The sequence below is a fragment of the Dasypus novemcinctus genome, chromosome X (assembly GCF_030445035.2).
Source record: "Dasypus novemcinctus isolate mDasNov1 chromosome X, mDasNov1.1.hap2, whole genome shotgun sequence".
Classification (NCBI taxonomy): domain Eukaryota; kingdom Metazoa; phylum Chordata; class Mammalia; order Cingulata; family Dasypodidae; genus Dasypus; species Dasypus novemcinctus.
In genome coordinates this window covers 146,696,847-146,709,746 of record NC_080704.1, presented here as the reverse complement: position 1 = coordinate 146,709,746, position 12,900 = coordinate 146,696,847, and the positions used below count along the sequence as shown (strand labels likewise).

At 38.7% G+C, this 12,900-nt stretch overlaps 1 protein-coding gene across 19 annotated transcripts in view; it reads left to right on the top strand.

Moving 5' to 3' along the window:
- The window catches only part of SMARCA1 (SNF2 related chromatin remodeling ATPase 1), a 130,129-nt gene that overhangs the window by 84,927 nt on the left and 32,302 nt on the right, over positions 1–12,900 (top strand). For 10 of the 19 annotated variants that reach the window (XR_011647975.1, XR_011647974.1, XM_004477656.4 and 7 more), the window contains one exon: positions 9,831–9,963. Coding sequence is in view for 17 of the 19 variants with exons in the window: in XM_004477656.4 (XP_004477713.1) it covers positions 9,831–9,963 (133 nt within the window). In the remaining 2 variants the exon portion in view is untranslated. Of the gene's footprint in view, positions 1–9,827; positions 9,964–12,900 lie in introns of all 19 variants that reach the window. The other 9 variants (XM_004477655.4, XM_058291271.1, XM_071213228.1 and 6 more) reach the window with 1 other exon arrangement.

Here is a 12,900-nt window from a genome sequence, read left to right as displayed (position 1 = left end):
TATATCCATGATCGCATGATCTTGTGGAACATTTCTATTGCCCCACATTCTCACTGATTCCATCTATTCAATACCTTTCTCCCCCTCTCCTCAGGGGCCACATGACAATCAATCTTCATTACTTGAAGGACCATATTCACAGATAATTGCAACAATGTTGAGGGTTTGACTCACTCAACTGCCCTAACCAATTGGGAGCCACCAATTCTCAAGAGAGACACAGTTCCCTCTGTTTGAGAACATCAGTCCTCCCCAGGATGTGGGTATACCTTCACTCTCATTGTATGGGTCTCCACCCAATCATATAACCCACTATGTGACAAAATGAGCATTCATGCACTCCCTAGAAGCCAGCCCTGTGTCAGATGCCCCCCTTAAGCTCTTAAACAGGTAACCTTCCTTGTTATATTTTCTAAAGAATTTTCTTAACGTTATAGTTTCAACCACATACCTGACAATTTCCTATGTTCATATGTTCCTCCCCCCTCCCCCCAATTTCTTGGGCCACCTAACCCATCCTCCCATCCCTAGTCCCCCTGAAGTCCACAAAACCGAACCCAAAGGTATCCCTATGCCCCTGTTTTATCCTTTTCCTGTACAAATACTTACCTCCAGCTTATCATGGATTTCATTCATGTAGGTGTCAGCTCACAACCTACCTCTCCCCCAAACTTCCTTTAAGGCTATCATCCACTCTTTTTTTTTTTTTTTTTTTAAAGATTTATTTTTATTTATTTAATTCCCCTCTCCTCCCCCGGTTGTCCGTTTTCTGTGTCTTTTTGCTGCGTCTTGTTTCTTTGCCCGCTGCTGTTGTCGTCAGCGGCACGGGAAGTGTGGGCGGCACCATTCCTCGGCAGGCTGCTCCCTCCTTCGCGCTGGGCGGCTCTCCTTATGGGTGCACTCCTTGCACGTGGGGCTCCCCTACGTGGGGGACACCCCTGTGTAGTACGGCACTCCTTGCGCGCATCAGCACTGCGCATGGGCCAGCTCCACACGGGTCAAGGAGGCCCGGGGCTTGAACCGCGGACCTCCCATGTGGTAGACGGACGCCCTAACCACTGGGCCAAAGTCCGTTTCCCTATCATCCACTCTTGAGCTCTGTGAGACAGCTTGGTTTGCTTATTTCATATTAGAGAGGTCATGTAGTATTTGTCCTTCAATGCCCGGCTTGCTTTACTCAACATAAGGTCCTTAAGATTCATCCATGTTATCACATGTGTTTGTACTGTGTTGTTCTTATAGCTGAGCAGTATTCCATTGTATGTATATACCACATTTTATTTATTCATTCATCTGTTTTTTTTAAAGATTTATTTATTTATTTAATTCCCCCCACCCCTCCCCCGGGGTGTCTGTTCTCTGTGTCTATTTGCTGCCTCTTGTTTCTTTTGTCCGCTTCTGTTGTCATCAGCGGCACCGGAAGTGTGGGCCGTGCCATTCCTGGGCAGGCTGCACTTTCTTTCACACTGGGCGGCTCTCCTTACGGGCGCACTTCTTGTGCGTGGGGCTCCCCTACGCGGGGGACACCCCTGCGTGGCAGGGCACTTCTTGCGCGCATCAGCACTGCGCATGGGCCAGCTCCACATGGGTCAATGAGGCCCGGGGTTTGAACCGCGGACCTCCCATGTGGTAGACGGACGCCCTAACCACTGGGCCAAGTCCGTTTCCCTATCCATTCATCTGTTGATGGCCGTTTGGGTTGATTCCAACTTTTGGCAATAGAGAATAGTGCTGCTGTGAACATTGGTGTGCATATATCAGTTTGTGTCCTTGTTTTCAGTTCTACTGGCTATATACCGAGCAGTAGAATTGCTTGGTCATATGGAAAATCGATAGCTAGTTTTTTTGAGAAACTGCCAAACTGCCCTGCAGAATGGCTGATCCTTCTGCATTCCCACCAGCAGTGGATGAGTGTTCCCATTCCTCCACATCCTCTCCAGCACTTGTAGTCTTCTGCTTTTTTGATAGCTGCCAGTCTCATGGGAGTAGGATGGTATCTCATTGTAGTTTTGATTTGTATTTCTCTAACAGCTAGTGATGTTGAGCATTTTTTCATGTGCTTTTTTAGCCATTTGTATTTCTTCTTTGGAGAAGTGTCTGTTTAAATCTTTTTCCCATTTTTTAAAATGGGTTGTTTTTCTTTTTCTTTTTGAGATATATGAGTTTTTTTTATATGCAAGATATTAGTCTGCTATCAGATACATGGTTACCAAATATTTTCTCCCATTGGGTAGGTTGACTTTTCACTTTCTTAACAAACTCCTTTGAGGTGCGAAAGGCTTTAATTTTGAGGAAGTCCCATTTATCTATTTGTTTTTTTGCTGCTCTTGCTTTTGGTGTGAAGTTCATGAAGCCATTTCCTAGTACAAGGTCCTGTAGATGGTTCCTTACATTGCTTTCCAGGCTCTTTATTGTCTTTGCTCTTAGATTTAGATCTTTTATTCATCTTGAATTGATTTTTGTGTAAGGTGTGAGTTGGTAATCATCTTTCATTCTTTTACATATGGATATCCAGTTCTCCAGGCACCATTTGTTGAAGAGGCCATTTTCTCCCAATTGAGTGGTTTTGGTGGCCTTGTTGAATATCAGGTGACTGTATATATGAGGGTCTATATCAGAACTCTCAATTTGGTTCCATTGGTCAGTGTGTATATCCTTGTGCCAATACCATGCAGTTTTCAGTACTGTAGCTTTGTAGCATGTTTTGAAGTCAGGTAGTGTGATTCCTTCAATTTCCTTTTCCTTTTTCAATCTATCTTTGGCTATGCAGGGCCTCTTTGCTTTCCAAATGAATTTCGTAATTAGTTTTTTTTGTTCATTAAAGTATGCTGTGTAGATTTTTATTGTGATTGCCTTGATATCTGTAGATCAGTTTTGGTAGGGTAGATATCTTAATAATATTTAGTCTTCCTATCCATGAACAGGGAATATTCTTCCATGTATTTAGATCTTCTTTGATTTCCTTAAACAGTCTTGTGTAGTTTTCTGTGTATAAGTCTTCTACATCTTTATTTAAATTTTTTCTTAGGTATTTGATTTTTTAATTGACTATTTTAAATGGTATTGTTTTCTTGATTTCCTCCTCAGATTGCTGATTATTGGTGTACAGAAATGCTACTGATTTTTGCGCATTACTCTTATAACCTGTGACTTTATTGAATCTCATTTGTAAGTTCTAGAATCTTTGTTGTAGACTTCTCAGGGTTTTCTATGTAGGGGATCATGTCATCTGCAAATATGAAATTCTGACTTCTTCCTTTCCAATTTGGATAAATTTATGTCTGGTTCTTACCTCAGTGCTCAAGCAAGTACTTCTAACACAATGTTAAATAGAAGAGGTGATAGTGTGCATCCTTGTCCTCTTCCTGATCTTACAGGGAAAGATTAGGATTTCACCATTGTAAATGATGTTAGCTGTGGGTTTTATGTATATACCCTTTATCATGTTCAGAAAGTTTCCTTATGTTCCGATTTTTTGCAGTGTTTTTATCAAGAATGGGTGCTATATTTTGTCAAATGCTTTTTCTGCATCTATAGATATGATCATGTGATTTTTTTCCTTTTATCTGTTTATGTGATGTATTACATTAATTGATTTTCTTATGTTGAACCATTCCTGCATGCCAGGAATGAATCACACTTGGTCGTGATATATACTTCATATAATGTGTTGTTGAATATGATTAGCAAGTATTTTGTTCAGGATTTTCATGTCTAGGCTCATTGGAGAGATTGGTGTGTAATTTTCCTTTCTTGTGGTGTCTTTATTTGGCTTTGCTATTTGGGTAATGTTGGCATCATAGAATGAGTTAGGTGGTGTTCCTTCTGTTACGAATTTTTGGAAGAGTTTAAACAAGATTGCTGTTAGTTCTTTACGGAATGTTTGGTAGAATTCACCTGTGAAGCCATCTGACCCAGGGCTTTTCTTAGTTGGGAGGTTTTTAATGACTGATTCTATCTCTTTAATTGTGATTCGCTTGTTGAAATTGTCAGTTTATTCTTTCGTCAATGTAGGTTGCTTATGTGTTTCTAGGAATTTGTCCATTTCTTCTAAATTGTCCTTCTTGTTGGCATATAGTTTTTCACAGTATCCTCTTATGATAGTCTTTGTTTCTGTGGGATCAGTGGTGATATCCCCTTTCTCATTTCTTATTTTGCATATTTGCATCTTCTTTTTTTCTTTGTTAGTCTAGCTAAGGGTTTGTCAAATTTTTTGATCTTCTCAAAGAACCAGCTCTTGCTTTGTTTATTTTTTCAAGTGCTTTCTTATTTTCTATTTCATTTATTTCTGCTCTGATCTTTGTTATTTCTTTCTTTCTTCTTCCTTTGGGTTTACTTTGTTGTTTTGTTACTAATTCCTCCAAGTGTGCAGTTAGTTCTTCAATTTTAGCTCTTCTTTTTTGATGTATGTATTTATGGCTATAAATTTCCCTCTCAATACTGCTTTTGCTGAATCCAATAGGTTTTGATATGTAGTGTCATTTTAATTGGTTTCAAGGTAGTTATTGATTTCTTTTGAGATTTCCTCCTTGACCCACTGTTTGTCTAAGAGTGTGTTGTTTAACTTCCATATCTTGTTGCTAAATCTGCATCTCATGCCCTTGCAGTTTTCCAGCTTCATTCCACTGTGGTCAGAGAAATTATTTTGTATGATTTCAATATTTCTGAATTTATTGAGACTTTCTCTGTGGCCTAGCATGTGGTCTGTCTTGGAGAATGATCCATGTGCACTTGCAAAGAATGTATATCCTGCTGTATTTGGGTGTAATGTTCTGAATATGTGTATTAGGTCCAGCTCCTCTAATATACTGTTCAAAGTCTTTTGTTTCTTTATTGGTTCTCTTTTGAGATGTTGTGTCCAAAGTTGATAGTGCTGTATTAAAGTCCCCCACTATAATTGTAGACGCATCTCTTCCTTCACTTAGTTTTTCCAGTGTTTGCCTCACATATTTGGAGGCACCCTTTTTAGGAACATAAATGTTTTTGATTGTTCTTTCTTCCCGCAAGATTATCCCTTCCACTAATATATAGAGTCCATCTTTGTCTCTCACATTGTTTTGCAGTTAAAATTTATTTTGTCTGATATTAATATAGCTGCTCCTGGCCCTTTTTTGGTTATTGTTTTCTTGTAAGATTGTTTTCCACCCATTCACTTTCAAACTCCTTGAATCCCTGGGTGTAAGATGTGTTTCTTGTATACAGCATATAAATGGATCATATTTCCTTATCCAATCTTCCAGTCTGAATCTCTTGACAGTTAAGTTTAATCCATTGATATTCAACGTTATTACTTTCAAGGAATTACTCATATTTGCCATATTTTCTTTGGATTTGTGTTTGTCATATTTTGTTTGACTTTTTTTTCTCTTTTGGTCTTTTTAGTTGCTCTTATACTCTCCTCCAACTATGTCTCTCCTGTTTTTTTCTTTACTTCTGCAGAACAGCTTCAGTATTTCTTGAAGGGCAGGATTCTTGTTGGTATACTCTCTTAGTTTCTGTTTATCTGTGAATATTTTGAACTCTCCATCATATATCAGTGCTATCTTAGCTGGATAGAGTATTCTTGGTTGGAAGTTTTTTTCTTTTAGCACCTTGACTATGTCATACCACTGCCTTCTTGCCTCCATGGTTTCAGATGAGAAATCAGCACTTATTCTTATGGAGCCTCCCTTGTATGTGATGGTTCTCTTTTCTCTTGCTGCTTTTAGTATTTTCTCTTTGTCTTGAGCATTGGATAATTTGACAAGTATATGGGGTTGGCCTGTTGGTATTTATGCTGTTTGGGGTGCATGTCCATCCATCTCCCTCAATAGGTTTGGGAAGTTTTCAGCCATTATTTCTTCCAAGACCCCTTCTGTCCCCTTTCCCTTCTCTTCTCCTTATGGGATGCCTATAATGCATATGTTTGTGCATTTTGCATTGTCATTCAGGTCCCTAAGTCCTTGCTGGATTTTTTCTATTTATCGATCAGTTCTCCTAACTGTTTGATTTCAGATGTTTTGTCTTCCACATCACTAACTATTTCCTGCTCATCTTCGAATCGGCTGTTATTTGCTGAGAGTGTATTTTTGATTTCTTGAATTGTGCTGTTTATCACTGTCATATCCGTTATCTTTTTGCTTATGATTGCAATTTCTTCTGTATGCTCTCCAAGTGTTTTCTTCATTTTCTTAATCTCTTCCTTTAATTTATCAAATTGGTCCCTAATATATGTTTTGAGAGCTTTAATTACCTGCTTGATGCTCTGCTCTTCTTCCTGGTTTTTAGTTTGTTCATTGGATTGGGACATGTTTTCCTGATTATTGGTTTGGTTTGTATTTTTTTCTTGCTGCCTTGTCATCATTTTATCTTGATGGGCTTATTCTGTTGCTTAGCTTCTGTGTCTAGTCTTGGGGTTTAATTAGTTGTTGTTGTTGAGTGTGTGTTAAGTCTTCTCTTTGTCCCTTTGTTTTTCTTATTCTCTTTCCTTGTTGATGGCTAAGTTCACTTGAATGAAAATATTAGGTCCAGAGAAAGCAAAAGGAGTAAGAAAAGAAAAATATTACAGTAGAATTGATAGTAAATGTTAACAGAGTAACTATGTGAGATCTAGGAAAATAGATAGTAGATTCATGTAAGCTGTTTAGAATTATAACAGTAAGAAAAGTGGAGTACCTCTTATGAGACAGTAAATTTCATATTCAGAGGAATATAGTATGAATTGAAAGGCCACTGTGGTGAGGAGAGAGGGAAAGAGAAAAGAAAGAACAATAATATAAAGAGTGAATAAAAGACAGAAAACAGAGCAAGGTATTACAAATGAAACGTCACGAAAAATGGGGGCCAGAAAAAGAGAGGTGGAATGTAAGAGAAACAATCAATGATGGAGGTTAGAAAGTTGTAGAGGAAAGGGGTTAGTGTTGGGAGCCAAAATCAGTACACACAGAAAAGAGGAAATTGAGGATGAGGAAACACAGCAAATGTGAAGTGCTCCCTGCAGCACCTAATATAAAAAGAATAAAAAAGAAGAGAAAGAAAGGAAAAAAAAGGGGGGGGGGAAGGGGCGAGGGATGCAAGCAAGAAAAAGAAAAAGAGAGAAAAAAAAGGAAAAAGGCCCATAGGGGAATTAAGGGGAAGGAAAAATAAGAAAACAAAGCAGCAAAAAAGAACGAAGTTTCAAGCAAGGAATCCTTTTTTGCAGTTAAATAAAATGCTTAGGAGTGTGACATTCCACCTTTCTCCTTTCTTCACTTCCCTCTCTCCCAGGGCAGTGGGAAAGCTCTGTGAGTGGTCCAGTAGGAGATTCAAGTGGGTCCTTAGTGAATCAGCTCAGCACAGTGATTCTTTATTTCCAGAGAGAGAGCATCCACACTTCACCAGGAACCCCAAATGTGCTACTGGAAGCTTGGAAAGCACGTCCTACAGTCCCTCTCCTTTAGGATGTTACAGGAGGGCTAGTTGATTGTCTGACTCCACCTTCTCCCAGACCAAGTTTCCTATCCCAGGGCGTTTAGGTAATTTGGGCTTTCTGAGCAGATTCTCCTCTTCTTTCTTCCCAGGCTCTCCCCAAGCCAGCCAGTATGCTCCTCCAAAAAAAAAGAAAAAAAGTTGGGGGACCAGAAAATTGAACCCTCACTCGTTTGGCCCCACTGCACCTCCCACTAAACCCCTCCCACTCACGGAGTTAGTCTAAAACTGGAGGGCTAGGGTAATTCCGAACCTCAGGTCACGCTGGATTCAGGAAAGGGAAGTCTGGGATATTGTGGACTTGGGGTCTGTGGGTCTGTGGAATGTGGACTATGGGGGCTTAGGGGACATGGATCTGGGGACCACGCATCTGGGGAACACAGGGCTTGGGAACGCTGCTGCACAACCGACAGTTTTCAGGGAACACTGCAGACGCCAGCCCTCGGGGTAAGGGTCCCGCCTTCCCACAACTTCTGATTTCAGTGCTAAAAACCCGCAATTCTACCTTTAGCAAGCAATTCTACTTCTGTCGCAGTCTCTCCAAATAGACGTCCAGACACCTCCTGCCTTGCAAGCCCCTGAAACAGCCCACTCTGACAAGATTCCAACCCTACTCAGCTGGTCCTTTGCGAGATTATGAAGTGCACTCACTCAGACGCCATTTTGCCCCGTCCTCCTAATTGCCCTTATTGAGTTTAATGTGTGTCCTACTTCCAAAATAAACTATAGAAGATACAAAAGTTCCAATGTAAAAGATGCTTGCAAAGTAGTAAACAAAAATGTATACTATACGTGTGATACTTTAGTACAGAAAGTTGCTATCAACTTCCTAACAGCTGGCTTTGAAATGTTTCATGTTGATTATTGGTAGTTTTTGTATAAATATACTTTTTATAGTATAGTTCTTTTCTTTGCAATAACATAGTTTATTGAATAGACAGTTCATAATTTTTTGAGCCAAATGCCTGGAAGTCATGAAATCTAGTTTGAAAATATAATTGTGGTTGGCTGAATCTTAAGACTTACAGAATAAAAGAAAACATTGAAACATTCATGTTTATATTCAGAATTAAAGTTATGGTCTTAGAATGCAATATATTGTGCACATGCAGTGTATTGTGAATGTACAGAAGCATATTGTGAATTTAGAGTCTTAACCAAGAAATTGCTTGTTTGGTAATTAATTAGAAAGTATAATCTATTTTTTGCCCCTTCTAGTTTTTGAATTCATTTTTAGTTATTTTTCTCTGCCACCCTATGTAATTAATCTTTAAAAAAATATGACAATACAAAGGTACCAAATATGGGGTCCTCTGAAATCTTGATCAGCTAAATATCATGGATAGAATTTTGCAGTTTCTGTGGTATCACATTTATGTGTGTTGGGGCATGAGGATTGGAAAATAAATTTTTGCTCTTGTGGTTTCATTGATATGCTATTAATGCCAAAGATACTTAAAACACTGGTTAAACTGTCTGTAAGTTGAACCAAGATGTTGAATGGGGGCTCAGTAACATTCTGTATGTAGAAATTATAATTGTGAATACACTTTTAAACAGGAATTAATTGTTCACAGTAGTTTGGAATGATATAAAGAGCTAAAAAAATTTGCATGTTGCATTCTCTATTGTGTATGCCTCAGTGCTTTTTTTTTTTTTTTTTTTTAATTTTTTTATTTTTTATTGACTTTGTAATAATATTACATTAAAAATATATATAGTGCTTTTTGATTTAATGCATCCACATCCCTCTCTTCTAATTTCCAGTGGAACCAGATCTGTGAAAAATAATTCATTGAAGTACTGGGAAATCAAGACTTCAGCTTTTACATAAGACTTTTTATATTTTTGCATTTGTATTTTCTTTTTGAGGTACCAGGGCTGGGGATTTAACCTGGGACCTTGTAAGTGGGGTGCCGGTACTCAACCACTGAGCTACATTGCCTTCCCTGAATTGGTTTTTTCATTTGTTTGCTTGTTGTCTTTTTTTTTTTAAAGAGGCCGTTGAAACTGAACCCACGACCTCCCTGAGGGAAGAAGGCGCTTAATCACTTGAACCATGTCTGCTCCCTTGCACCTGTATTTTAATGTAATAGGCATCTATATAATATGTAATTAAAAACTACAAAGTATCTTAGAACTACAAATCAGATTTTAGTACTTGGAGAGTAGTACATTCGTTTTATGATAGAAGAGCAGTTATTTCTGTAATACTTTCATTCAACTCTTGATTCCAACATAAAAAAACCTGGGATTTTACAAGAGGGACATTTTAAGTCTTTGAAATTATTTTTTATATATTACTTGAAGAAGTAAATAGAGCAATAAATGGATTTATTAATTTAACCTTTATTGATGATACTTGATTTTTTTTTTGTTAGCAGGGTTTCACAAACTGGACTAAGCGTGATTTTAACCAGTTTATTAAAGCTAATGAGAAGTATGGAAGAGATGACATTGATAATATAGCTCGTGAGGTAGAGGGCAAATCCCCGGAGGAAGTCATGGAGTATTCAGGTTTGTATATACTTTGAAACTTATATATATACCACCAACGCTTTTACTCTTAAGATTAATCACTTAAGTTTAGGACATTTGTGGGCTTAGAGAAAGAAAAATAGGTGGGGGAGAGAAACTTCAGCAGTAAGAGTTGAATGAAAGAAGTGTACAAGAATATATGTGGAGAGATTTTTGAAGTGGAGTTTTCTTCCAAAGATAGGAAGGGGGATTGGATGAGTGTGCATGAAGTTGAAAGAAAAAAGGTGATTAATCATTCCAGATGTTTCCTCAAATTGAGTACCAGGCCAGGTGGTAAGCCTAGCTCAGGATAACTTAATTGCTATCTTCCAGGTTGGTGAGCATGTCAGAAGGTGGGAGCAATCAGAATGGGTTTATATAGTTGATTGCAATGAAAGAGGAAACATGTGCAATTGGCTTTTCTAAAGTATGCAGCACCTTGTACATGGTAGGCATTTAAATATGTGTTGAATGAATAAGTCAGTGAATAAATAAATGAACATAGGTGCTTATAAAGATCAGGAGTGCTAACATACTTCTCATGATAGGTTCTAAAAATGGAAGATTTGAGAATATAAATTATGCTATTAGAAGGCCTTTCACTGAAGTCATAGTGTGATATATTACTGCAGCCAGGTGATTTGGCTCATCTATAAAATTTAATTGGATAACTTGGTAATATGAATATTCTTCTGCATGTATCTAATTCAAATCTTGATAAGATTTTTTAAAGAAAAAAGATTGTTTCTCAAGTAAGTTTAAAAACAAACTATAGGCTATAGGAAGTATTGTAAGATTAGTGAGTGGTTCCAAAAGCAGATTAACAGTTTTAGTTGAAATTGCTGCTTCATAAGAAAATTTTGAACAATTGTTTGATAATGGTTTTGTTTTTATTTTGCCTGCTAGAAAGCTATGTTCTCTAAGTTTATATGCCACTCTATCCTAATTCACTTTATGTTGTTTGGCCCATTCTGTATCATATTTAAGTAGAGTAAAGGCATAGTTTAAATCCATATAAGTATTATCTTTTAAAAATTTTTTTTTAAAATTAAAGTTAATAGATCACAAGGAATGTTACATTAAAAAACATAAAAAAACAAACAGAAGAGGATCCCATATAACCCACTCCCCACCCCCCACCACATCATTTTTGTAAATTGTATTTTTTTGAAGATATATACATCACAAAAAAAACGTTACACTAAAAAATATCAGAGGTTCTTGTGTACCCCCACCCTCCCACCCCACTCCTCCTACACCAACAACCTCCCTCATCAATGCAGCACACTCATCACACTCAGTGAACACATTTTGGGGCACTGCTGCACTACACAGAGAATAGTTCACCCTGTAGTTCGCACTCTTCCCCAGGACATTCAGTGGGATATGGCAGGATTTATAAAGTCTAGCATCTGACCCTGCAATATCATTAAGGACAAATTAAAATCCCAAAAATGCCCCCATATCACATCTCTTCTACCCTCTCCCTGCCCTCAGCAACTACTGTGACCACTTTCTCCACCTTGATGCTAAAATTTCTTCTGTTACTCATCACAATAGTTTTATAGTAGAATATCAGTAAGTCCACTCTAGTCCATATTTTATTCCTCCCTTTTGTGGACCCTGGGATGGCGATGTCCCCTCCACCTCTAGATCAAGAGAGGGCTTATATTCCACTGGATGATGGATGCAATTCCTCTGCTTACAATTGTAGGTACTCTTGGTTCCCTGGTGTGGTGGTTGACCATCTTCACCTACCTATTAGCTGACCTGGGTAAGACCAACAAACCAGTGAGTAGGAGTAGCCACTCTGCTGAGGCTCAGGGCCCAGCTGGCACATGGGCAATCCAGAGATTCAAGTCTTCTGAGTATGCACCATCCTTAGTGCTAACCACAGGTTCAGTAAAAGTGAGAGAAGAGGCATGTGTAGAAAGGTCACATCTGAGTCCAGCTCCATCACACTCAGGAGCACAAATTACAAAGTAGGGCCCTCTGACATGGCACAGAACTCCAAATCCATCTGCCATGATTATATACTCTGTGGATCTCCATAGCCTCAGGAGGACCAGTATCTAGGGTTGTATCTACTTCACCTTTTTCTGGGGTCCTGCTGAGGTATGTGTAAGTGCGACCCCTCTTATGACCCCCCGACTCTTTTTGGAAGACTCTTAGCCATATCAACTCATTTGTCTTTGCTGTTTCCTGCTTTTATTCAAGGTCAAAGAGCAGTTTTTAACACTTGATCCAACATGTAGGCTAAGATATTTTGCTGTTCTGAGTTGACCCTTCCATTCGAGGTCTCTTCCTAGTTGCTTCTCCAGTTAGTGATTGGTAGTACTCCCTTGGCACTAGGGAGGCTCCTCTACAGGAGTCATGTCCCATGTTGGAGGGAAGGTAATGCATTTACATACTGAGTTTGGCTTAGAGAGTGGCCACATTTGAACAACATGGAGGCACTTAGGAGGTAACTCTTAGGTACCCTACAGCTCTAGACCTAGTTCATATTTCAGGCACACAGGTTCCTAAGCATAGTCATCAGTATCAAGGGCTCATTATTGGATCATCCTACTTGTTGATCTTTGCCGTTGCACTTGAAGGATTATTGTTGTTCCATTGGGGAGTGTGACAGAGCTCCCCTGGGTGGGAACTCAGCACTCTCTCAGTTGACGTTTGTAACTGTAACTACTATAAAAATACCCAACATATATCCTAACATATTTATATTCCCTATATACTTGCCCTGGAGAACACCTCCCCACTCATGTGCCCCCTATCAATAACACCCCACACCAGAATTCCTCACCTGCCATAGTTGAACCTCTCCGTGGTCCAAAACTTCTTCAGCAATGAATCCTAATATATTGCCAAATTTCGGTTAATAGGAAATTGAAATACAGTGATGGGTTTAAAGTTTAGAAATAGAATACACAGTAATTT